This window comes from Microtus oregoni, unplaced genomic scaffold, assembly GCF_018167655.1.
Source record: "Microtus oregoni isolate MIOR12 unplaced genomic scaffold, Mior012 000001F_ref0000356, whole genome shotgun sequence".
Classification (NCBI taxonomy): domain Eukaryota; kingdom Metazoa; phylum Chordata; class Mammalia; order Rodentia; family Cricetidae; genus Microtus; species Microtus oregoni.
In genome coordinates, this window is record NW_024543060.1 from 8,668,385 (window position 1) to 8,695,767 (window position 27,383).

General features: G+C 47.4%; 1 protein-coding gene across 1 annotated transcript; it reads left to right on the forward strand.

Moving 5' to 3' along the window:
• Window positions 1-13,939: 13,939 nt before the first annotated feature.
• On the forward strand, window positions 13,940-15,421 carry Nkx3-1 (NK3 homeobox 1). Its single transcript, XM_041663653.1, has 2 exons — window positions 13,940-14,234; window positions 14,997-15,421. Exons 1-2 carry the CDS (start codon window positions 13,940-13,942, stop codon window positions 15,419-15,421), a joined length of 720 nt encoding a protein of 239 aa, XP_041519587.1.
• Window positions 15,422-27,383: the final 11,962 nt, after the last annotated feature.

The following is a 27,383-nucleotide window of genomic DNA, read 5'->3' on the forward strand; positions in this document are numbered from 1 at the left end:
CCAACAGAAAATATATGCAATGGCCCCAGAAGTGACAGTCACACTATCAGTGACAACTGTGCCTCTTCCCCTGGCCCTCTGGTCTCCATCCTGTGGCTTTGGGAGCAGCTACTTCCAAAGTTTCCTACCAACCCCATGACTGTCAAGTGACTTTGTTTCCTTCATACTATAAGTAAAAACTACAGAAGATGGATTTATAGAAAAAATCAAAAGAGGGTAAATAAAAAAGGGGGAGCAAGCTCAGTGGGAGATGGGTGAAGTCCTGTGTGGTCAACCCCACAATATCCATTAAGAAAATGAAAACTGAGAAAAAAGTTAAAGGATTATATAATGTTAAAGGGCTGAGCCTGGGGTTGTGGCTCAATTGACGGAATGCTCACCTAACACGCAGCAAGGCCCAGGTTCAATCTCCAGGCGTGGTGGCTCAAGCCTACGAGTAATCTCATCACTCAGGAGATACAGGTAGGTGGGTCAAAAGTTCAAGGTTTCGTAATCCTGTACGAAGTGAGAGAGGCCAGCTTGGGATACACAAGACCCTGCTTTCTTTTGAGTTTCTTTGGCATTTTTTGTTTGTTTCTCCATTCTTAGCACAGAGGGACAGGATAGATGGATAAGCAGTTAAGAGCACTTGCTGCTCTTGCAGAGGATCCCAGTTCAGTTCCCAGCACCCACAAACGTTTTTAACTACAGTGTCAGGAGATCCAATACCCTTCGATGACTTCTGTAAGTACTAGGCACACGTGTGATGCACTTGTATAGATTCAGGCGAAGCACTCGTACACGTAAGATAAAAAGCACGGAGGGTGGCATTGGGTGGGAGTGGTACCACCGCACCTCCAGGAGCCAGGGCAGGCTGAATTTGAAGTTTTCTGGTTTTTGTTTTCGTCTTTCATCTTTGTGCACATTTCTGTGTATTCAGAGCCTCCAGGGTCGCAGATCCTATATTCAGTGACCAAGGAGTGGGAATTTTCAGCCCCCCCTCCAGGTTCCTTCTCCTCCCTAACAACAGGGAGAAAGCTGGGAGGGTTCTGCCTACCTCCCGATTCTATTTAGGTTCAGCTAACTCCTCCCAACCCCCAGCATCGACCTGGGAGAAAGGTGGATCTTGGTGAGATGCTGTCCAGATTCCAGGGTACTGGAGATAAGATCTGCCCAGCAGCTGACAGGAGCCTCGGAGTGCTGTCCCAGTCTCAAGGTCTGTCCTTTGAAGCTGATCTCAGGCCAGCCTACCTCCTCCCCAACCTGTCTCAGTGGCTTCTGCCTCCTCCTGTCACCAACCCAGCTTAATGGCCTGAAACCTGTGGCCCAGGAAATGGAATCCTAAGCAAAGCCTTTAGTGAGCCAAGCTTTTCACCAAGGCTCCTGTCTGTTGTCTTTCTGTCCCCCACCCCCACCTCGAGGCCTCATCTGCACAGTCCCCAGGGAAGCCCATCTCAGAGGCCAGACTGCTCTTAGAGCCCTGAGGACAGTGTCTCAAAGCACTCGCCCTTCATGTCTGTCTTTTTTAAAGAAAGTGGATCTGGTCTGGCCAGTGTGTCTCCTCCCTGGGCCTGTCCAGGAACTGGGCCTCTGGGTTCTATTTGTTGACTGTTACATGGATCAAGAAGTGACTTGTTGCTGTTTAGCTTTCTTGCACACCTCTACAAGGTTTTCAGGCTTTGACTTAGGGGGTCAGAATCCTGGAGAACTCCCTTCTTGTTGTGACAGCCATCTGACTCCTGGTGGAGGTCTTTGGGCCCCCCGGTAGCAGGCACCCTAAGAGTTTGCATCATCTAGGGACCATAGAGAGGGAGCCATAGAGAGTAAGAAAGTCTCTCATCTCATTCCTCTGGCTTCTCTCCTGTCAGATGAGTTCAGATAGCAAGAATCAAGGGACATTCCACTGAGCAGCACAGGGAAGGGGGCTAAGACTAGTCTCATTCAAAAACATCCTCAAGGGCTGCCAAGATGTTTCGGTGGGCAAAGCGCCTGCTGCATCGGCATGAGAACCTGAGTTCAGAGACCCAGAAACGACACAGGAAGCCAGTATGGTGACATAAATCTGTAACCTGAGTGCTGGGAGTAGAGGAGACAGCCAGGTCCCCGGAACTCACCAGCCAGCCAGCCAACTGAATGGATGCACACCAGCTTCAGTGAGAGACCCTGCCTCAAAATGTAGAGTGGAGAGCAACTAGTCAACACTTAACCTTGATGTCTAGCCCTCACACACATGCACCCCTAACCACACATGTGGGCACCCACATGAACACGCTCAGATATCCACAAAGGACCCACTGCTAAGGTTAGCATACTTTTCCCTGTACCAAGAAAGGGGATAGAAAGAGATGAATGCATAAAAAATAATCCTGTTCTCAAGATGCTGAGGAAGCTGATCAGAAAAGGTACTATAAACATCACAAGGAACAGCAGGAAGGATACACATAACTGTAGTTGGAGTGAGCCCTTGAGTTCCCTGGTGGCACTGGCTCCTACATAGGCACTGGCAGTGGGGACACACGTGGCAGGGGGGTCTAGCTGTCACCCACCGTTCCTCTCCTTCCTTTGTCAGTAATTGAACTCCCAGTTTTAGTCTGGCACACACCTTCTCTCAGCTGAAGATTCTTTCCCTGTCTGCTGTGCAGTTGGCAGTGGTCAAGCAACAAAGTTCTGACTTCAAAGATGTCTGTGGAAAGAACGGTGCACCGTCCGGGAGAGCACCTTCTTCTGTCCTCTTCCTGTGGCTGCTGGAATGGGGATGAAATGGAGGGAGCAGCAGCCAAGATCCTAAATGCTGAAAGAGAAAGAAGATGGGAGGGGCCTAACACCTAACACCACAAATTGTATCAGCTTTTGACAGTGTAGCCCCCAACTACTCCCTGAGAGGAAAACTAACTTTCTTCTTCTTTAAAGCCACTGCTATTGTGGCTGTTGTTACAGTAACCAAACAGGTATCTTAACCCACAGAGAAAGTAGGTATGCCATTAGAAAAGCAACAGAAAGGAGGACAAGAGATGCTCACAGAACAAAGCAAGTCCCAGTAGCCCAGGAGATACCTGCAAAGAGAAGGGGCTCGGGGCAGCACCCCTAATGAGGGGAGCAGGATTTGGGCGAGTGAAGGAAAAGGACAGGATGTCTGCATGTCTGCAGAGGGGACACACAGGGCACAGCTGCACAGAAACCAAGGACTTAGGGTGAAAGACAAGAGCTCCCAAATGACCAGATTCAAACTCACTCACGCAAAACCCCAGGTTGAGGCTTCTACATCCACTGCTTCCCATTAAACCCCGAGGCTTCCCACTCTCACTGAAGGATGCTGGTCCTGGCTTTTAGGGTAATGCCCAAGTCCATACAGCCATTTGCCAAGGAGTCACACCGCATGCCTGCCTTCTGGCTCCTCGTGGTTTTTCGTCACAGCCTCACGGGGAACGTCCGATGAATAAGGAAGTACTGACCCTTTCATATGTCTCACATATATAGGACATCACAAATGCCCATGAGACTCGGCTCCCTGGTCAGGGTCACCTGGGTTGAGAATCGGTCTCGCAAATCTGCGTGGAAGGGTTACCTGTAAGGTCGACATTCTTTGAAGTGAGGAAACAGACATTGCGTGCAGAACTTTAAATGACCACCAGGGGACGCCATTGCTTCCATTTTCCTCCAGGGAATGTGGGACCGCCCAGCATTCCTTGAATGTCGTCCAGGTCTCCGGGTTTTTGCTGTTTCTTCTTAGTCAGGTGAAGTCCATCCTTTCCTGATGAGTGCGACCAGCAGATGTAGAATACCATAGGCACGACAAACACTGTGCGCTGAACACGAGAGCCCTCCAGTCAGCCGTAACTGTCACGTGAGAAAAATCACGGTTGCAGTTGATGAAATTAGGGAAGCTGAAGGATTTACCCAAGGTCACCCTTATAAATGTGTCAAACTAGACTATAAAGTCATTTGTTTGTAGGTCTTCTGTCCAGGGCAAAGTGCGGACGTTTATTCTAAGATGTAGTTGGTTTTGATTCTTGTTTGTGACTCTTGCTAGCTTCCTTGTTTTGACAGAGTGGTCCACGCTGAACTCAGCAACCTCCTGTCTCAGCTTCTTGAATGCTGAGACTGCAGGGCAGTGCCACCAAACCAAGCATAATAAATAAATAAATAAATAAATAAATAAATCTTTCTACAAACAGCTCAGAACAGAACTCACTATATGGAATGTGCTGGCTTCAAACTCAGAAATTGGCCAGCTTCTGCCTCCTGAGTGCTAGGATTAATGGTGTATGTCACAACAGAGTCTGCTCTCATCCTCCTTCCAGTCTCAAAAGCACTTCAAGGGAGAGTTGAGCTGTTCTGGACTCAGAGTGCCTAAGTTCCCCTGAGTTTCGGATGGCTTGGAGAAGGGGTATCGTTGAATCTACTGAGTTTGCCTTAGGTCTATCACCAAGAAGCAGGTGAATTGTTTGATCTCTTCATTGCTGTAGTAAAACACCTAAGACCAAATGGTGTAAAATAAAGTTTATTAAGCTCACATTTTTAAGTAATAAATCCAAGAGCAGGTTGCCCCTTTGCCCTGGCAAGGCAACAACAGGAGTTTGATGGCCCCATGGTAGGAGCCTATCGTAACAGAGAAGCCAAACTGTGTGTGTGGTGGTGAGGTCACTTGTTTTTTGCATAACCTCCCTCTCAGGAGCAAACCCTGTAAAACCAGTATTCACTGTTTTAAGAGCATGACCCAGTGACTCTCCACCTCTTAATGCCCCCACTCCATCCTCTCCCCACTGCCATGCTGAACACCAGGCTTCCCACCAATTCACACGACACTCGAAGAGTAGCGACCCTGCACGGAGCTGCTCACTGCACAAACACGACCTGAGCTCAATCTCAGGGAGTCAAAGTTATCAGGGTATGTGTGCAACCTCTCTCTCTCTCTCTCTCTCTCTCTCTCTCTCTCTCTCTCTCACACACACACACACACACACACACACCACACACACACACACACACACACACACACACACACACATTAAAATAAATCCTGACAAGGAAACTTTAGCTGGGACTGCACCAGGTTACTTCTTTGTGGATATCTGTGAGCCCCAGCCATGTTGGGGTGGGGGGGGGCATGCCCTCTGAGGCCAGATCTAGACAGAAGCTACCCACGTGTGCCGGGAATTAAAACCCAGGTCCTCTGGAGAATGGCAAGCACTCTTAACCACTGTGCCATCTGTCCAGCCCCCAAATTTTCCTACTTATTCCCCCTCAAAAAAGTAAAAAAAACAAAAACAAAAACCCAAAAATTAAATAATCGCTATCAACTTTGCCTTTTCCATCTTCCTTGCCCCCTCTCCTCTCTCTATCTCTCTCTATCTATCTATCTATCTATCTCTCTCCTCTCTCTCTGGAGAACATTTGAGGCGGGTATGATTGTTCTTGCCTGTAACTTTGGACATGGTTACAAGAGGATCAGTGCAAAATCAGCTCCAGAGCAAGTTTGAAGACAGCTTGGGTTTTATGAGCTCCTGTCTCAAAACACAAAACAAAACAAAAACTGAACAAACAGAAAAAAAAACACATTTCGGTTTAAAGCAATAAAAACAACAAGATAAAGAATGTTTCAGAGGACAAAAATTAAACTGGCCTGTGCGCTGACAGCCAAGTCACTAGTGTGTGATTTCAGGCAGGTCTCTCAGAACCTGTTTCCCTGCTTCCAAAACGATGTCCCGAGGCGCCTATCTAAGTCTGTGCACAGAGGTAGGAATCTTGCACGCTTCCTGTCTGTACCCGTGCCTTTCTGCTTGTTCTCCTTCTCCTCTCTCCAGCCCACTGTGGGGGAGGGGTGCTTGGATAAACACATGACCGACCAGAATGCAAGGTGTCCTCTGTCCTAAAGCCTTGCAGGCCCTGGGCACTGCTGCTGGGTGGTCTTGAGGGTCTGCCCTTCCATCCAACCCCAACGCTGGGTGGCCACTTCCATTCCAAGCTGTCCAAACACCATCCGAGCCCAGCCTGTCCCCATTGCTGTCACTGGGAATGCCAGGCCTTGACACAGGCCCAACGCCAACTCATTGCTAGCAACTTCCATACCTCCTTGTGGGCCAAGGCTGTCCCAGCCAAAATGGAGTTTGGGGAATTATCTGTGGGGCGGCACAATCCTAGAACAAAGTGGTTTTCTTTCTAGACAGCCCCATGGGTTCCCTGGGTCCTGTCTAGTTCAAGGTGGGGAGAACTTTCTGCAGAGCCACAGAGTGTCGCTGCCCATGTCCCACCCCAGGTCTAAGAACCAGCTTTGCTACCTTCTCAGGTGTCCATCTCCCCTCTGATCATGGTCATCACTGCAGGGCACCCAAGGCTCTGACAACCCAGTGTCCTGGGACACTCTCCGAGCAAGAGTGGCAGAGGGAAGGTATCAAGTTGCCAGGGGTGGTCAGTGTTGGGGGAAGGTCAGAGGACCCTCCCTAGACAAACATCCCCAATGTGTCTCCCCGTGAGGGCCTTGGCTAAGCTGTTGAACAGATCAGGAGTGGCCACCCAGTCGGAGGATGGGGACACTTCTGCAGACACAGTCCAGCAGCTGTGGAGGGGGAGGAGGGGGGCTGATGACCAGGGCACTATTAGCAAAATACTCTTAGGCTCCTATTGCTTACTAAATCTTCTCGGTGGCTTTTCCTGGGCGCTATGCACGGATGAGATGAGGGGCATGATGTGGTTGATGTTATCTGTCCACCAAAGTTCTCCAAAGCCTGATTCCCCTGGTCCTTGCAGAGAGATGGACAGGAAAAACTGGTGGGCAGGCACTTGGAGGTTCACTAAGGCTTGGGATAGAAGGAGAGGAGCCTTCGGGTAGGTGTGAGATAGAAAGGCTGGCCAGTTTCACAGTGAGAGTAAGGGTCCCAATGTGTGAGAGGTCTGGAACTCACTGCGTGTGTGCTATAGCCATGTACACACCAATCACGCTGCATCCTCTCTCCCTCACAGAATAGCTTCCACTATTACAGGTGGGGGTCCCAGGGTCTTGTTCAAAAGCTTGTTAGAAATGAAGACTCACACTTCCCACCTAGCCCCACTGAGGAGCAATCTGTTGTCTAGTAAGGCCCTGGATTCTGAGACGGGCTGTCAGGGGCCAGGGTCCTATCTCTGTCCTCTTGGGGTGCCATGGTTTAGATGCCTCTCAGACCTTCATGTGGAGAGGTCATTGCCATGGTAACAATATAAAGAGGTGGGAATCTTAGAAGGGATAAGGCTCTAAAGGTTCTAGAAGTACTCAGGGTTGAGTTAACACTGTTAATAGGAAAGTGGGCTCCTGATTGGAGAAGCTTGGCTGGGAGCTCCCTCCCTCCTCCTGTCCTTACCTTTGTCTCATTGCCATCTGCCTTGTTATGAATAAGCAAGAAGTCACCGCAGGCAAAGCCCCTAAGTCTTGGGGTCTTGGGCTTTGTAACTCTAAAATCGTAAGTCTTTCTCACTGCTGCTGCATCAAAGTTGTTTTAGTAGAAGCAGACCCCAAAATTTAATGTTCTGGGTCAGTTCCCCAAATAATGGAGGGACAAGTCTCAACACCAATATTGTTGAGCACCCACGAACCCTGGGGAAATGTTCTCTGCTCCACCCCAGGATGCGAAAAATCAGGGGGCGAGCACTGTGCCAGGAGAATTTTTTTTTCCTTTTCATGTTGAGGGAGATGGGGTCTCTGCTGAGAGAAACATCCCAGCACATCCTCTCTCCGTGAGGACTGGGGACTGGAACACAGGTCTGAAGTGGGGAGGAAGAAAGATGGAAGGAAGGAAGGAAGGAAGGAAGGAAGGAAGGAAAGAAGGAAGGAAGGAAGGAAGGAAGGAGAAAAGAAAAGAAAAGGGAAAGAAAAGAAAAGACCTCATTGTGAAAATGTTGTGAAGAAGGTAGAGAAAGAAAAATCTCAGCATAGGGGTGGGACCTGGGCATTTCTCAGGCAGCTGGATGTCAGCCTTGATCTTCCACTCCCGCTTTGGTATGGTCAGCTGAGAGTGCTCCCCCATGACTCCTCCACTCCCGCTTTGGTATGGTCAGCTGAGAGTGCTCCCCCATGACTCCTCCACTCCCGCTTTGGTAAGGTCAGCTGAGAGTGCTCCCCCATGACTCCTCTACTCCCGCTTTGGTATAGTCAGCTGAGAGTGCTCCCCCATGACTCCTCCACTCCCGCTTTAGTATAGTCAGCTGAGAGTGCTCCCCCATGACTCCTCCACTCCCGCTTTGGTAAGGTCAGCTGAGAGTGCTCCCCCATGACTCCTCTACTCCTGCTTTGGTATGGTCAGCTGAGAGTGCTCCCTCATGATTTGTCTCAGTCCTCTCTCCCAGAGTCTCGCCTCTCCCTTCTTTTTCTTTTTTTACTCTCTCTGAATGAGCACAGGGGCTCCCCAGGACACACCCCATCTCAGTATGTGCAGGGAAACGGGATTGAAGGTCTTGAAAGGTATTTTAACCAGAAAACATTAGCCTGTGAAAATAACGTCATCCGGTGACACATGATGCTCTCAGAATGCTTTTTCAGTTTCTGTTGTGGGCGCATGTGTGGAGGCCAGAGGACAACATTGTGGAGATGATCCTCTCCTTCCACCTTCACGTGAGGTCCAGGCTTCAGGTCACCTTTGTGGAGATGATTCTCTCCTTCCACCTTCACTTGGGGTCCAGGCTTCAGGTCACCAGGCTTGCACAACAAATACCTTTACCTGCTGAGCCATCTTGCTGGGCAATATACATCAAGCTTTAAGAAAAAAATCCCAGTCTGTGTTTTATGATAGTTTAACTTGGGGCTCTGCAGAGGAGGAATGGCACTGCTCAGGGCTGACAAATTCCTGTCAACCAGAAGCAAGTCCTCAAACACTTTAATGCTCACAAGACTAAGCCGACAAACTTCTTGGCCCAACTCAGCTCAGATTCCAGCTCCACACAACCAGGCCAAATGATTCCACTTATCCTAAGCCTGCAGGACTAGTGCCCTGCCTCTCCCCTTCTTGCCCATGCTAACCACTATAAAGATCTGGCTTTCTCTGCACCCTTTCTGCCTCTTGCCTAGCCCTGGTACCTTTCCTATGACCCAGCATGGTGCTGTTTTCTGAGTATACAAATGTTTCTCCTGGTAACAGTTATTTCTGTCACTGTGTCTCTTCCTACACTTAAAAAAAATGATCGCGTGCATAGGACAGACAGTTCTGTAATCTCTGCATGTGTCACCTGGACACGTGCTGGAGGGTGGAACTGGATGCTGTTGGGGATGAATGGAAGGAGGGACATAATGTAGATGGGGGAAAGCATTGAGCTGGGGCTTCCTGAGACTCCATGCCTGGTTATACTTTACAAACCTGAGGTTTTGTCGGAGGAACACAAGAAGTTGATGGCTCCGGTGTGCCTTCTATTTCTAGCATCTAATGAGATAATTTCTAAAGTGTTCCGTGGCTATGAGGATTTCATATGGCTTAAGGCTGAAAGACAACAAATAAAAGCAGTTCCAATAAAAGGCAAGCACCTAAAGATATGCTTCAATTTTAAAAAGGAAAAGAGAAAGAGAAACTTAAAGTTCCAATAAACAGAACAGATGGGTTACCCTAAGCATGGAAGTTAGAAGTTCTCACTGGATCTCTGCAGGCCACAGGCCATTTCTTCAGCTTCCAGTGGCTACCATAGTCCTTAACCAATGACCTTCTTCACCATCGAATCTAACTATAGCCAGTAGACTTTCCCTCACATCCCTTTGCTCTACCCTTGCTTCAGATGCCCTGGATTGTGTTCTGACCGGCTGCCCTCATATTCCCAAATAATCTTTCCACTTCAAGTCTAGCTCAATAACAACACCTGAAGCCTGTCTCTTGCCATTTGCAGAGGGTATTCACAGATTATGGGACCCGTAGGTGGACATCTGTGGGTGCCCGTTATTCTGCCCCCCACCATCTCCCGTGGCTTCTTTGCTGCCCTTGGTCATTCTGGCTCAGTTTAAGCTGCACAAGCACAACAAGGAGATGAAGTCAACTTACGTTCCTGTGACTTTTCTTGGGACACAAGGGAGAATTCTACCAGCCAGTGAGACGAGGCCTCCTAGTAACAGATGTTGAATATCCAGATAGTAAGCCTTTTATTAAATGCTTGCCGGATGCCAAGAGCCAAGTAGTTGTGAGTAATGATACAAGTCAGAGGTTGTAAACACCCAGTGTGGGTGATAGGAATCAAACTTAGGTCCTCTGGAAGAGGTGGGCACACTCTTAATCACGGAACTATCCAAAAACAGCCCCTGGATTTGTAATTCTTAAAACTCTCAATATCTCTCTCTCTCTCTCTCTCTCTCTCTCTCTCTCTCTCTGTGTGTGTGTGTGTGTGTGTGTGTGTGTGTGTGTGTGTGTGTGTGCTGGCCTGTTTCTCTCTGTTTCTCACCCTCCCTCCATCTCTTTCTTTCTCTGTCTCTCTCTCTGTGCTGTCTCTGTCTGTTTCTCTCTCCCTCCTTCCCTCCCTCTGTCTCTTTCTCTGTGTCCATGTCTCTGTCTCTGTCTCTCTTTCTCTCTCTCTCTCCCTCTCTCTCCCTCTTTCTCTCTCCCTCCCACATATTTGAGCGCCTGCAGATTCAGATGTAGGTATCAGAGTCTCAGGATCTGTATTACAGAGGTGTAAAGCCAACTGATGAGTCCTGGGAGCTGAGTAGGTCCTTTGGAAGAGCAGCAAGTGCTCTTGACCACAGAGTCGTCTCTCTAACGCCAGGTTTGTAATTTTTAAGAACTATAAGTGAGGAGAAAGGAACAGACCTTGTTCAGCTCTCCCTCCCTTCCTTCTCTCAGCCTGACTGACTCCATGTCACCAAAGTAGGCACAACTGTCCTACTAAATAAACATACGCTCCTTATCTACATCTGGATATAAATTATAAGTAGTTACACTTTTTATATACACAATTGATTCTCTGTGACTGGACTAAAAATGGGTTCCCAGGTCAAGACATTGGGTATTTATGAGTTTCCAGGGCAAAAGCTGAACTAGCTGTGTTGAAGGATATGTTCATTTTTAGTGTAAAGAGATGCTATCAAGAATACACACACTCATGTAGCGTGGGGTTTTAGATGGTGAATAATCACAGTGTGGGGGCAAGCATGGTGCATACTGTGTAACCTCAGTTACCTAATGTGTGTACACTTGCAGCACCCAGAGGGACACAGCAAGCTGAGCTGCATGTGGCTGGGTGACTGTTCTTGGCTTCTTGTGTTTTGTTTCCTGTAATGCTCATGCTACAAAATAAATAAACGCTTCTTTTTAAAGTTTAAAAAAAAGAGAGAGAGAGATGCTATCAAGTTACCATCCAAGTACGCAAATCCGTTTATTCTCTGGGCACTGCAGCTCTTCACAGTCCAGATGGCACTTTAGCGAGATCGTTCTCAGTCTGATGGCTAGAAAGGAGCATATCAGTGTGGCTTTGATATGCATTTCTTCTTTTAAAAAATTACTTAAAATGATGTTTATGTTTGCATATCTGTGTGTATGTGCATGCAGGTGCCTGCAGGGGTGAGAAGCATCAGCTCCCCTGATGAAACTGATGCTACAGGCAATTTACAACTGCCTGACATAGAGCAGTAAATGCTCTTAACCACTGAGCTATCTCTCCAGCCCCTTGATTTGCAATTTTTTAATAAGCATGGTTTTTAAAAAAAAGTCCCTGTGTGCCTGTTTGTGTTTACATCTTTGATCCATCTGGGATTTATTTTGAGACTAGAACTTTATACTGGCTCATCAGTGAAGACCTGTGCCTGACTGATAACAACATCACAAGCCATCAAGTGCAAATACAAAACTCATGCTCAAATAAACCACCACGGAACATATGTTAATGGCTGAGATAAAACAAGGACAACAGATGCTGGAGAGGATGCAGAGGAACTGACCCTCGTTGCTGTGGAAACAGTGGCACAGAAGCTCAAAGAGCTGGACTGCTGTGTTGCACCTCTTGTATCAGCTAGTTTTTTTCCTCAGCTCCCTGACCAAATATCCAACAGAAGTAATTTAGAGGAAAAGGCTAACTTTGGTTCTCAGTTTGAGGGGATAAGTCTGTCACAGGGGAGGCATAGGAGGGCTGTTCATATCTCAGTCAGCCAGGAGACACAATTTTCTCTCTTCTTTTTCCCTCTTTTTATTCTGTCTTGACCTGCAGACATGGAACTCCACACACGCAGGATAAATATCTGCCCTCCGCCACTCCCATTGACCTTCTCTGAAAACACGCTCTCAGGCGCACCCAAAGGTGAGCCTCACTAATGGCCAAGCTGGTGATCCAAAGGAACCATCACATCGCTCGCCCTACCACAGGGCAACTGCACACCTGGGCAGAGAAAAGCGACTTCCTGTGCTAGCTTTCTGTCACTACAGCCAAACCCCAGCTGTAGACTAGTTAGATAAATGGATGATTGATTGCTTTAGTTTATAGGTCTAGAGGTTCAAGTCCAAGGCTTGGGGGCCCCAAATGAAGACAGCACAGTGTGACAGGAGCATGGGCCGGTGGGAGAATTCATGCACTGGGGTCAGGAAAGGAGGAGAAACAGGGGTTGTAAAAATCCCCATATCCTCCAGGACCTGAGGACCTCTCATTTGGCTCCAGCTCTTAGAGGTCCAAAGCACCTCCCCAAAGTACAACCCTGGGGAGCAGCATTTATATGTGGGCCTGGGAGGGAGGGGGATTTATTCATGGTCTACACACAGACTCAATAAATGAAATAAAAAGATGCGATCATGAGGGCCATTGCAGTTGTTACTTTTGCAGTTTCCTGTGAACCTATAACTATTTCAATATATATATATATATATATATATATATATATATATATATATAATTAAAGGAAAATAGTCTAGGTAAAATGCAAGAGGAAAGGCAGCTTTTCCCAAGACCTTTCGGTTACTCATCTCGGTTCCCCTGGGCAGTTGCTGCGTCCTCAGCGACCTGTTCCCCTTCCCTCCTCTCAGATCTACAGTGAAGCCATCTGATCGGATTTCAGGTGAGTGGGAGCTTCCTTAGAACACTGTAGATACAAGCTGCATAAAGTAATTCGAAAGAACATCAGCATAGGCTTTCCTAATTCACACTGTTATAGTATTTTAGCCCATTCCTTTTATAGTCCAGAGCATTGTTCCGAACCCTGTGATATCTCAGTGACGTACATAGGGAGTCTGGGCTTGAGTGTTCGTTTCCTTTTTCAATTTTTTTGTGGGTTTTTTTTTTTGGTGTGTGTGATGTTGTTGCTGTTGTTATTGTTTAAGATAGAGTCTCTTTATGCAACCTTGGTTGTCCTGGAACTCTCTATATAGACCAGTCTGGCCTCGACTCTCTGCCTCGCTTTGATGGCATTAAAGGCATGAGCTGCCCACACCCGACTTGAGTGTTTATTTCTTAAAAATGTTCTTTCCTGGGGTCACAGTACGTGGTCAACTCAGTAAATGTGACATTGCCATACTACTTTGTCCTTCCCTATTAGATTTTTGCTGGTTGTCCAGATGTGTCCAGCCGGGAATCCAGGGTGGTGCCAGCGTTTACCTGGCTACCAGACCTAGGACAGCCTTAAACTCAGTAGATCTGGCTCTGCTGTCAATTTTTCCTGTTACTAACACAATTAGGGTAGGCGGCAGATACCTGCCTGCTCAGCTCGGTGGGCCACTACGCTTTGATAGTCTCTTGAGAGCTACACTCAGGTCTTCCGCATCGCTTTTACAGTAAGGGTTTGGGGTTTATGTCCAGACTGCAGAAAGGGCTTGAGCTGCTTGTGGAGAGTGGGAGGAACCAGGGAAAGCTAAGGGCGCATCAAGGAAAGACTCTGGAGCCTACCAGGCTCAGGACTGGCCTCTTCACGGTCACCTGGAGCCCGTGGCAGCCAATCGGGGCGCAGCAGTGTTCCTGCAGCCAATGGGCGGGCTGCGCGGCTCTCCCCAAGGCTATAAGTGCGCGGCCCGGGTAAAGCAAAGCAACGCACAGCGGAGTCGGGATGCTCAGGACCTTGGAGCCCCGAGATGCGCGGGTGGAGTCGGGTGACCGCGGTCCCTGGGCAGCGCCACCCTCGCAGTCTAAGCGGCTCACCTCCTTCCTCATCCAGGACATCCTGCGGGACCGCGCGGAGCGGCGCGGGGGACACGCGAGCAGCCCGCAGCATCAGCGCCAACCAGACCCGAGAAGGGAATCCGCTCAGGAGCCTGAGGAAGCAGGAGGTCGCGGCGTGGCTCTAGGGGACCCGCCAAATATACCACCCAGCTCCGCAGAGACGCCGGCTGAACCTGAGACAGGTAAGCGGAATAGACCTGGAGGCGGGCCCGCTGCACTGGAATAAGACTGCTCCCACGTTGGCGGTCCCAAGCTCTGAATGCAGGCATATGGGGCTCATGGCCACAGGAGGGACTTCACCGTCCTCGGCACCAAACCACCTTTGGCATCAACCTTGAGGGCCGCTAACAACTTTGCCATCGGCTTGACTCTTTTTCTAGAGACTCTAGCCAGTGGCGACTAGAACTAACAACAACAGCAAATCCATTAATATTCGTAAATCAAGCCCATCCCCAGGCTCCCTTTGCATCTCCATTCCACGAGCCATAAAATTATGAATGTCCCTTTAGGTCTTTAGAATAATGTCGAGTCGCCTTTTGCCCCCCCCCCCCCCCCCCATCAATCAGTTCTCATGCAAGTAAGCCGCAGTTACAGAGAGGGGATTGGGTTTGGGAAGAAGATGAACTGGCTTATCCCCACAAGCCTTAGTTAGTCCCCGTGATGCCTCGCTTTCCCTGTTCCTGTCTCCCACCTTTCTTTGCTACACACATCCAGGATCCCGGTTTCAATGACATAACGTGGCAGAAAGTTTAACTGTGAAACACACTGATTATTACAAACAAATACATAGTATAAAAACCTACTTACTTCTCCTTCGGGCAAGGAAAAAAAAAAGAAATGTATCCAAGATGACAGTGGGCTGTTTGTTTGGCGGCTGAAAGCAGAATTGAATTCTGGGCTAACATGTAACTTTTTTCATTCTCTCCTCCTCTGTCCTTCTCCAGATGGGCATTTTGAGACCTATCTGTTGGACTGTGAACACACTCCAGGCGACTTATCAAGCACCCCCCAGATCCCCAAGCAGCCTCAGAAGCGCTCCAGGGCTGCCTTCTCTCACACTCAGGTGATCGAGCTGGAGAGGAAGTTCAGCCATCAGAAGTACCTGTCTGCCCCTGAAAGGGCTCACCTGGCCAAGAACCTCAAGCTCACCGAAACCCAAGTGAAAATATGGTTCCAGAACAGACGCTATAAGACTAAGCGAAAGCAGCTGTCGGAAGACCTGGGCGTCTTGGAGAAGACCTCCCCTCTGTCTTTGCCAGCGCTGAAAGAAGACAGCCTGACTAGCCCCTCCTTGGTTTCCATGTACACCAGCTACCCCTATTACCCGTACCTTTATTGTCTGGGCAGCTGGCGTCCAACTTTCTGGTAACAGCAGTTCAGAGGACAAGTTCATAGATCAGAAACTTCCTTCCCCTGGGGTCTCTGGGGGAAAAACAACAAAAAAAACGTCAAAATGGCTGAGGTCAAGGAGTCGGGAGCAAGAAGTGTGCAGACCCAAACCGGTTGGGGGTTCCCAGGGAATATTCCAGTTCTTCTCTGGGGGGCCAGTGAAAGACCTGGGGCAGTGGCTATTTTTAGTATTCAGTCACAGTTTCAAATGTTCTGTAGGTCACCGCTCTCTGCTCCCTTTTTGGAGAGAGCCAGACAAGTCCGTCTGTTTCTAGAACTGAGAGTGACTTTGGCTGCAACAGCTACATGGGGTCCTAAGACGTCTTTTGCTGCAAACTCCAGCCTCTCCCATAACTGCGCATCACAGAAGGGCCAAGCAGAGGGGTGACGGCCTCCTTAGATGAGGATGTCCTCTTGAATTAAACTCGGGTGAAAAAGTCTCTTGTTGGTCTTGGACAATGACCAGGGGTTCTCTCTGCCCTTGTAAAAGTGAGGGTAAATGGGAAATTTGAAGAAGTAAAAACAGACCTGAGCGTTTGAGGCAGGTCGGCCTGCAACACAAGGGAGTGGGAGGTGGGACTTTTAACCTCTCCCCGGCTTTGCAATAGGTACACCACTTCAAGGATTTACAGGGCGGCCGAGTGGAGCAGGGTGCACACAGAGAGGGGGTTCCGACAAGCTGTGTAAACTGTTTGCCTCCAGGGGTGGGCCTCAAAACAGGCTCTACCTGTCCAAGGCAAAGACCTAAGGGCTTACCCCACTCCAGGTGGGGAAAAGTCAGTCGTGACTTAGTAAAGAAAAGGCCTCTGCCCACCCTTTCTGTCTTCACATGAGAATTTGAGTCAGGAGCTGAATTCACACTTCCTTTCTTTTCTTTCTTTTATTTCTTTTTTTTCTTTTTTTCCCCCTCTCTTCCCTACAAGGCATCTCAGTTCAGGCTTTTAATCTGTGTGTGCCTAACTTATTTAGCCAAAGATCTGCTCCCCCACTCTCAAGTTTTAGCTTTCCTGTTTTTTTTTTAAAAAAAAAAAAACTAACTACAGACAGATCATAAATTGACCAAAAAACGTAATTAAAAAGCAACGAACTAGCAGCTCTTGCTTCTTTCCTTTGAAAACCCTCACCATCAAATCCCTATTTAAAGACGCAAGAGTTGACAATCAGAGCAGCTTTTGTGAGGCTTCTGAGGGCTGTGTGTTCAGAGACTCACAGCCTTGGGGTCCTGGGATCCTCAGAGGCAGAGGAGGTTAAGTCCAAAATGAAGGGCTGGTATGATAAAGGGGTCTAGGAAAGACGCGGGGGTCCATGGCTGTCAGCCCAGGCCAACCAGCAAGCGGGGGGAGGGGGAAACTGTCTTCCAAGAGCACCTTCCCTGCTGCGGCCTCCATGCTCAGATAAACTGTGGCAAAGCTTGGAGAACTGAGTTCGATGACTCACCTAAAATGCTAAAAAGAGTGGAAAAGAGAAAAGCTTGCCTTTCCATTTCCATCCTGTTAGCTCAGGTAACCTGCAAGATGGGGAGATTCGGGAGGTGGGAGCACAGGTATTACAAAGTGAGGCTTTCTGGGGCCAGGAAATCCCTTTATCCCGCCACTCAGTTCTGTGCCGTGAGAAATCTTTTTAATTTCCTCCTTCTAAACGGGCCAATTTACTGCTGGTGGCAAAACTGCCAAAGGGAGTTGATAGAAAGTTGGCCGCTTGCACCCCATTCTTCTTCCAGCCCAGGCCGCAGGTTCCCTGTTAAATAAGGATAGCTTGCTGCCGCTTGCTGCTGACCACTGGGGCAGCGCTAGACCACACAAAAGGCAGAGGCTCATTTCTCCTTCTTATCCATCTTTTGAAGCTCATCAGTTAGTGCTGGCTTTCTCTCTCCTCTCCTTCTGAATTGAATCCTTTTCGGCACGCACTTCACCTAGGATTAAAAGACTATAGTGCATTGTGTGTGGCAAAAAAAAAAAAAAGGAAGAAAGAAAAGGTGTGTGTTTAAAATTATTTTGACTCCATCTTGTTTCCTCCCGACTGGAGCTAGTCATTCACCCACACCTGAACTGGCAGAAAATATTTGACATGGAATCTGTTGTCTCGACCCTCTAAAGGGGATGGTGCCTTGGACCATGTCACTGGGGTGACCCACCTCCATCCCATTTCATAAGTCAGTTAGCAAACTCCACTCTGATCTGCAGCAGACGAGTTTGTGAGCTGAAGTCTGGAAAAGTACTCTAACCAAACTTTATTTTTCTATGTATTTTTTTTTGCAGCAGATGAGTGTTTTTAAAATAAAGCCTGTATGTTTTTATTAGACACCTGCGTGTGGTTTTCAGATTCTTCCAAACTGGTTCCTTATCGGTGCATTTCCCAGGGACCATGTTCTTGCAGCCCCTTAGGCTGGCCACCAAAATCAATCAAAGTGGCAATGAGGACCAACGTAGCCAATGAGGGCCATTCTTTCAGTAGTGGCCTCTCCTTCTGTACTGGTAAATCGAAGGGAGGGAAAGACTTCTCTATTTGAGCTAAATAATCAGCCTTCATCAGTGTTGCTGCTGTACTCAAAAGGTGGAGGCAGGGGGAGCAAAAGTTCAAAGTCATTTTTTGGCTACATAGGAAGTTCGAGGCTGACCTAATACGTGAAATCCTGTCTCAAAAGAAAAAAAAAATCTCAAAACTAAAAATATGTAGTTTTCTGTGTAAATGAAGACTTTTCATTTATTGAGTGACCCCCAAGGGAACAGGGTGACCACAGCAATTTTCAAGAAGTCCCTTTTCCTGTCTTCCCTGGCCCTCTCACTCCTAAACTTGTCCCCTGTGCCTAAAGTCCTATTAACTTCTTGTAAGTGACTGAAACAGAATCCCAGCTATGCCACCACGAAGACATGCCGTCTCTGAAATGGGACGGCAAGTGGTGAAGGTAAGTTCTGTCACTGCTGTGCTAACGCATGGAAACAGCACACCCCATCCCCCTGCGCATCAGCCTTCCTGAAGGCCCACAGAGTACCTGCTGGGCCTGATAGCCTGTGAGAGGCAGGCGGTGGTCTCCTCCCTCCTCCAAGGAAATAAAAGCTTAAGGGGGAAGATGGCTACTTTAGGTAAAACATATCATAATTTCAAAGTGTGCCCTAATCCTTTAAGTGCATTGTACACACAGGTGGGGTTTCTTGTAGCAGGCATGCATCGTGAGGTTTAATTTGCACAAATCTATAGCCACCCTCCCATCCCATAGAAGGCCATTAGCTCTCCAATTACAAAGCTTCTTGCAGCAAATTAACAGATGTCCTCTTTTTAAAAAAAAAATAAGTAAACCATTTAAGAGTAACTAATGCAGGAAATTAAACACACTCTCCCATCTTTAAAGAAAGTCCCCTCTGCCTCCTCTTTTTTTTTTTTGTCCTGTTTCCAACTTTCCCTCATATCTCTACTAATCTCACAGTCGTCTCCTCCCCCAGCGGCTCCCCTTGGCATGCCACATAGCCATGCTATGAAACACATCATCAACCTGCCTTTCTCTTTACTTCCTGTGGAAGTTTCTAGAGCTTCGGAGTTTTGATGCTCCAGATGCTGCTGGCTCTCCTGAGGCCTCCCTTAGAGGTCTTTTGAGGCCGTAAGGTCAAACATGTGTCAGAGACCTATATCCAACAACATTTATTTTCCTTTTAACTATTCAAGCCACGTCATTTTTTCTAGGATGATATTAACATCACACCCAGCAAAACTACCCTAGGAGCAGCAGCATCCACAAAGAGAAGGTCACCTAGCTGAGGTGTCCTGACTACGAACCCTGTGATGGAGAGTTGTTCACGTAAACTTTGAGGATCTAGGCAGGTGCACCTGGACGGTAGCAAAACAGGCAGAGCTGAAGACAGCGACTCTGACTAGCAATCCATCACCACTCTACGAAAGCCAAGAGGCCTCCTTTTGAGGAAAGTGGGATGGGGCATTTGACCTCAGCACCAGCTGTGTCCTGAAGGTGTGTGGAACCTTGAGCAATGCGGTTTCTTTGGGAATAGAGCAACAGCCGCTAAGTGACCCAGTGGCCAATCACTGCCACATAGGCTCATATGAGCGGTAATTTCCTCAGCAGCTTGTCAGGAGTACATCAGCTCCATCTGGGGGAGGTGTGTTGTACACCATGGTACTCACTGTGAGTCAGGGGATTCTTTTTCTGGTCAGCCTGAGGGCCACGGTCAGTGACCATCTTCACACTAGCAAACTTGGCGTCAGGTGGGTCAGACTGAGCTCAGAGTGAGTGATGGCTTCTGTGCTCAGACATCCAGACTCTGTTCCTCCCATAGCCATCAGGAACATGTCACCAAAGCATGTTTTTCAATGCCAAGAGTAATTTACTGCTCAAGAGAAAGGGCACGAGCCAGAGTCCTGGGACAGAAATGGCTCCTAGTTTAGCCATATACTTGGCTTCCCTGAGGACTTTCCCAGATGGAGTGGCTCATGAAAAAGCTGATTGATTGTCTCCAAGGGTCTCTGGAGAGCCTCCAGGTGTATCCTTGACTGTGTCCCGAGCTTGTGCTGGATGAGATGGGAGGCTGAAAGCACAGGGTTTAGATCCAGCCAATCGATTTCCAGGATAATTCCCTTCACCTGGACAGCCTCCACCTGTTTCTATTGAGTTCAGTAATAGGATAACCCTGCCTGAGGAGCTGATGGGTAAAAAAAGAAAGACACAGATAGAAGTCCTATCTGTTCCATGAACAACTATAAGATACTCGCTATGGTTTGGATACAATATGCCCCACAGGCTCACAAGTTCATGTATAAGAAGCTGGGTCCCTGGTGTTCCAGGTTTGAAGAGACAAGTTCATTAAGAGGTGGGGTGCAGGGCCAGCGAGATGGTTGAGAAGGTAAAGGCTCCTGCCACCATGTCTGATGACTTGAGGTGAATTGGATCCCTGGGGCCCACATGGTGAAGAGAACCAACTCCTAAAAGTTGTTTTCTGACCTCCACACATGCATGCATTCGAACACTCACTCACACACACACACACACACACACACACACACACACAGAGAGAGAGAGAGAGAGAGAGAGGCAGATAGATAGATAGATAGATAGATAGATAGATGATAGATAAAATGTAACAATTTTTTAAAAGAGATTGGGTCCAGTAGAAGGTAACTAGGTCATAGAATTCATGAATTATTACTGTCTTGTGGGAGAGGGTCAGATCTCATGGGAGTGGATTAGCTCCCAAGAGAATGGGTTGTCAAAAAAGAGTGACCCTAACCTCTCTCTTGTCTCTGCTTCCTAGTTATCCATGGAACAGCTCACACATGTTCCTGCCACGCAATGAATCCCTCAGCAGAAACCAAGGCTGGCTTCATATTCTTGGGATCCCGAAACTATGGAATGAAATAGCCCTTCTTCCTTTATAAAGTGTCCAGCCTCAGGTATTTCACTGAAGCAACAACAACAATTCAGGCGATATGTGCAGTCAAAATTTCAATAACATAGGAATGCATTTTGGCGCATGGCAGAATGAATGCCGATTTTACTTTCTCGCAGGTAGATACCCAACATTCGCATCTTCTCTCAAACACCAGGAGTGCCCGCGTCCCCCAGATGCGCTTACAGAGTGTGCCCAAGTTCAGTGGACCTTAGCAGTTACTGAAAAACAGACAAAGGCACAACAATCATCTTAACATCGATTGAAGGATGAGCCCTGGAAAGCAGGCTCCAGCGTCTGTGTTCTTAATGCTACGAACCGTTAGTCTTTTTTCAGCTGGTTTGCCCCTTCAACCTCGCTGGCGCCAAGGCCCAGGGAGAACCATGCAGTGCCCTTTGCTCTTTCTTTTTCCAGAAAACAGCTATCCACCTTTTCTTGTCTTCTTTCCAAGAATCCACCCTCTGGAGACTTCTGGTGTCATCAAGGCCTCCTGAAAGCTGAAGAAACTCCCGCCTCGTCTAGGAAACCACTCACTAAGAGCTGAAGGATCTAAGACACCCGGGTGTTTTGCTAGCCTGAAAAGCCGAGAACCCTTATCCACTTTCATTCCCAGGGCCCTGGGCTGAGAGCGTGAAAGAAACAGCAGGTCAGCCCCACCTTCCACTCCTCACAGGCGTTTTCACCTGCTGGGAGCCACAGGCCTTGTTTGTGCTGCACGGGGGACAGCAGGTGCCATTTAACATCTGTCAATTCGTGTCACGCTTCCCTAGCGACTCCTCGGCCAGGATTAAGTAGTCTTACCACTAACATAACATTTACACTTCTTTCTGCCAAACCGGCAACGGTAAACGTTTTTCTTGCAGTATTCGTGCTGAGACGGAGGCAGGTGGAAACTACGCAAGGAGACAAAATATGCCTTGTGGCCATACGTTTTTGACTAAAATTTGCATGCAGCCAATGCACAGTTGGTATTTGAACCCTAGCCCAAAGCTGACCCTCAGAGCATCCGAGAAGAAGAGGGAGGAGAATGAGTCCACTCCAGGCAGTTTCATAATAGGAAACTGCGCGGGGGCGGGGCGACTGGGGTGGGGGGCGGGGCGACGGGGTGGGGAGCGGGGGCGGTGACCGGTGTTAGCTCATGGAAAACTTTGGAATTTCTCCTTTGCTGCACTCTAGAGGCTTGATGGTGGTTAGATGCTGCCTACAACATATCAAAGGATAACTCGTGAAGGCTCTTGCTGTGTGACTTACAATGATAAGGGTCCAGAGGGGATGTGGGGAGTAGGCTCCAGGAGTGGCCAGGGTCCTCAGCTTTAGCAGAAAAGTAGTTAGATGGTCTCCACCTCCTTGCTGTGTGTAAGTGAGGTTACGTATGTGTGTGTGTGTGTGGGGGGGGGGGGTAATCATTTTAATGGAGACACCAATCAGCAGACAAGCCTTTAAGTCTTTTTATTGCGTTAATTTGCTTGGGGGAGCGTGCTCAAGCACATTCGCCACAGCGCCTGTGTGGGCTCAGAGGGAAATTTGCAAGAGCTGGTTCGCTCCTTCCGCCAAGCGGGAATGGGAGTCTAACTAAAGTCATCAGATTGGGTAGCAAGTACCTTTACCCTCTGAGCCATTTTACCAGTCCCAAGACTTTAGGTTCAGACTACAGAAGCAACACACTTACAGAGGCTGCAGATTTGGGTTTGTTTCTGTTTTGTTTATTTGTTTGTCGTCATCCCACACACACACACACACACACACACACACACACACACACACACTTAATGAAACACACAAATCTGAAGAGTGAGTTCGTGGCTGGAGGTAGGACACGATGTCATAGTCCCCAGGACGACTCCTACAAACTAAATTTCTGGATTTCTCTGTGAGACAGACAAGACCCTCTGTACAAGTCCAAATGGCATTAAACAACCCTAATGGAAAGAGCTCTTCAGACAGAACGGGAGATGGAACATGCTCAGTAAAGACTCAACCAACCACACAGCTTTCAGAGCCAGGAGCCTCCCCAGTTCAGAGCCCTGGCACTGGAAACACCAGATAGACTACGATTTCAGCCGGGTCCCAAGCCACAGTTACTACTTTCCTTTCCTCTGAGCCAGTTCATGGGAAGAACGAAAGAGAGGGAAGAGTCCAGAGAGAGAGAGGGGGCAGAGCAGGCAGGGTAATTTTCCACCGACTCTTGAAGCCGCTCTGTATATACGCGTGAACTCATGGCTCCTCTCCTTGGCTCCTCGTTGACCCCTGAGCAGTCGAGCGAAGACTCCAAGTCCTGAAGATTAGGTTTTATTAGAGACAGGCTGGAGGCATGTCAACTGTGGCTTCAGGAAGGAACAAAAGCTGGAAGAGGATCTGAGGGAAGGTGTCCCTGTGACAACCCTAGTGGGTTTTATAAGATCCTGTACCGGCAAGCATCCCAGAGAAGCAGGATGGGTTTGTGGCGAAACAAGGCCAGCTTTTCACACAGAAGCATTTATTCAGCGGTGAGCGGGGGCTCAAGATTTCCCAGGCAGCCGTGGGAAAGGACCAGAAACTCCTAAAAATCAGAGTTCATTTCATTTTTGACAGCAAACAAAAGTGATGTTTCCAAAGAGGGGGGCTAAGCAGGCTCTCCCCACACAGCACTGGTCAGTTTAGCACTGAACGACCAAGTGTCCGCTGAATGAGTGAGCCCAGGCCACTTCTCTAACACTAGGCTTGGTCCTAAGGGTCGTATTCTGCAAACAAACAAACAAAACCTGCATCCTAGCAGGATCAGAAGAACATAAGTGGGTTGATGTCAGCATAGGAAATTAAGGCATGAAGAAAAAGCTAAAGACACCAGAGCCAAATAAGCTAATAAAGTGACATTAGAACCCAGGGGCCAGGTAGGAGGAGGGTCGGACATTTTATACGTTGTCCTCAGAAATCCTCAAATGGTCAGATTAGCGAGACCTGGCAGATCACAAGGCTGATGTGGGATTTCTCTCCTGGAAAAGACTATTTTGTGAGGAAGTTATAAGAAGAATGGATGTATACCAGGTACCTCTAAGATCCCTGCCCCCCCCCCCGTTCTATGATTATGCAGAGAAGCACGGGTATCAGTATTAAACTTCTGTGTCATCAGGAGTGGGAGGACACTCCAATCCATTCGCTGAGACATCAGACATGTTGCTGCCCAAGGTCAAATGTCCTGCTAAGTTGAGATAAGGCCACCCCACTGCCCCCAGCTTCTTTGAGCTTACAGTATTCCTATGTTACGGAACATCCCTTGGATGGTCATTCAATCAGACCAGCTCTATCTATGATTAGAAGGGAATGAGTCATTGCAAAAGGGACAATGAAGATCTTTGCTTGATTGAGGGCTACTGCCTGACAGCTGAGATTCCATCTTCTTTGTTTCTTTAATTTTATTTGTCTGGGTGTTTTGCCTATATGTATGTCTGTGCATTGCTTGTGTGACTGGTGCCCACAGAGGCCAGAAGCAGGTGTCAGATCCCCTGGAAAAGGAACCACCAAGAGTTGCTAACCACCATGTGGATGCTGGGAATTCGACCAGGGTCCTCTACAAGTCGGTGCTCTGAACTACTGAGCCATCCCTACAGCCCCAAAGAAAGTTCTATCAATGAACCAAATTCAACTTCCAATTTTTATTTTTTTTAATTTAATATGTCAGAAGATCAATACTCCCTTGCATAGAAGCACCGTGTTATGTTGTAGGGAAGTCTGTGGGTAGGTAGATATATTTCAGAAATGCCTGGGGGACAAACAGCAAAAGCTGTCACAAAGAGAAATGCAAACAGACAAGTCTCTCAGATGTCGTCATTTCTCCTGGCTGAGCTATACCTCCATGCATGCCCACTGGGCCCTTTCCCACAGGAGACGGACTCTGCCCTTGGAGTTTAAATCATTAGCTGGTGGACCAGAGACCAGAATTGCTTGCCTCCGTGTCCAGAGCTGAATTGCACAAATACAGACAAAGAAAATAAATCAACAAAAATAGCTAAGAGGCATTTCTAAACATGTCTAGCTGCAAAATTTATGAGTATTAGCTCTTGGAGAAAGGTCATTTCAGATAAGACAACTATTTATACAGAAAACAAAAATGAAACTTGTATTGATTGGTTTTCAGTGGACCTTCCCAATCCTGGGAGAGGATTGTATGCCAGTGCCCCAGCGAAAGAAAGAAAGAAAGAAAAAAGAAAGAAAGAAAGAAAGAAAGAAAGTTTAGACTACACAGAGAATTTAGGAAAGCTAACCCTTAAGGCTTCATGTCTATGTGGATCATCTTTTTTTCTCTATCATTGCTTTTATTATCCAAGGAATATAAAACATCCTTTTAAAATTAATTTTGAATTCATTTTATTTTTAAGTGTGTGTGTGTGTGTGTGTGTGTGTGTACATGTCGTGTGTGCACACTTAGGTCCAAATAGGCCAGAGGTATCAGATCCCCTGGTGCTGGAGTTAGAAGCAGAGATATGCCCCACTCGGGTATGCTGGGAATTGTACTTTGGTCCTCTGCAAGGATCATGCGAGCTCTTTACTGCTTGGGCCATGTTTCTAGCCCAGACAGAAACATTCTTGAATTGAGGCTTTTCTATGGCCAAGTTGGCTGGTTGATACTACAGGAAGGAACAAAGACCTTTGAAATAAATTCTTCCAGCAAGAAAATAGAGCCAATGACTGGATTGCTCAAACATATGATCTTGAGAAGTCACTTTCTCCTCTATTCGTTAGTTTCCTTTTCTGTAGTCTTCAGTGTCTCTTTCCACTCCACCAGTGCATTAGTGGTCTTTCTCATCTCTGGGAAACCACTTAGGGGAAGAAGTGTTGTTGTGACTCACAGTTAGAATGGGTACAGTCTATCATGGTGGGGAAGACACAGTAGATGATTGCAGAGTAATGATGTCTGACATTGACCTCTGACCTCCACATACATGCACGTACATAAAAGTACGTGAATCACACGCATAAGTTCTAGACTGGAAAGGCACATATACCACATCAATGCCATGGAGTCCCCGTGGTGCAATTAAAGCCTCACCTCCCCAAGCCATGGGGTAAGGAAATTTGCACACCCCATATTGCTCTTCTCCCACACCCCCTCAACGCCACGCTTCGGATCCAGTTCTCTCCGGAACGGTAGGTTTCAGAATGCTTGCACCCACTTGTTTGTCTTTCTGCAAAACTATCCAGCCAGCTAATGAGATGAAGGGATATCCTTTCCCAAATAAAATATCTTGAAATACTTAAACACCAAATTCAAACATGAAATCTGCAACCCAGATTTTGGGAGTCCCTTCAGCACAGGAAAGCAAAAAGTAAAAAGATATAAAAATTCAATAGAGACCAGTACTGAGGCTGGAGAGATTGCTCAGTGGTTAAGAGCATTGGCAGCTCTTCCAGACGTCCTGAGCTTAACTTCCAGCAAGCATGGTGGCTTACAATCATCTATATTGAGATCTGATGCTCTCCTCATCTGTCATGTAGGCTCTATATGTAGACAACACCATACACAGAAAATAAATAAATCTTTTAAAAAAATGAGTACCCATAGATGGCATGCTCATTTGTATAGAGGACACTGTTGTGCAGATAAACCATTCGAATTATTGAGAATTTTACAATGTTGCTGAAGAGATACTGAGTCAATGTTTAAGAACCAGTCACAGACTATAGAAATGGGTCAGAGGCAAGAACACTTGCTACCCAACCATGGGTACCTGAGTTCAGATCCCCAGCATCCTTATAAAAAGCTAGGCTTGGCTGCGCATTGTAACAAGTGCTTTTAATCCCAACACTGGGAGGCAGAGGCAAGCAGATCTCTGTGGGTTTGAGGTCACCCTGGTCCATATAGCAAGTGTCAGGACAGCAAAGGCTACAAATTGAGACCTTGTCTCAAGAAAAGAAATAAAAAGCTGGGTGTGGCCATGCAGGGTACCTGTAATCCAAACACTGTGGAAAATGGAGACTGGTTTAGTGAGAAAGACTCTGTCTCACCCAAATAAGGCTGAGAGTGACAGAGCAGGACACCTGGATGTCTCCTCTGGCCTCTGTGCACGTGCATGCACACACACAATACATACACACCAAAAAATCATAATTGCACAGTCCTCACAAAACCCCAGACGTGAGTGTGTTCATAGCAGCTTTATTTATAATCGGCAGAACACAGGAAGAGCCAAGATGTCGTTCAGTAGCTGAGAGGATTATTTGTGGTCTCTCTGGGCTAATGTCAAGTTCTTAAGGATGAATCTTCTGAAGTAAACAAGTCTATTTCCTAGCCTTCTCTTCCATCAAAAGCCTCCTTCCTTGGCTTGTGTTCTATAAGGATAATGGTTCTATCTTGAATATATATACATATATATATATATGTATATATGTGTGTGTGTGTGTGTGTGTCCCTTTGTCATATAAGTAATACCTTTAATGATTACAAACGTTAGGATATAGGCATCTTTATGGGGTATGCAATTTAAAGGACCATTATTCAGTCTATCATAAGAGGCAGAATTGTGTTTTTTTGGGGGGGGGGTTGCAAAGGTAGAAATAAAAAGAACAATAGGA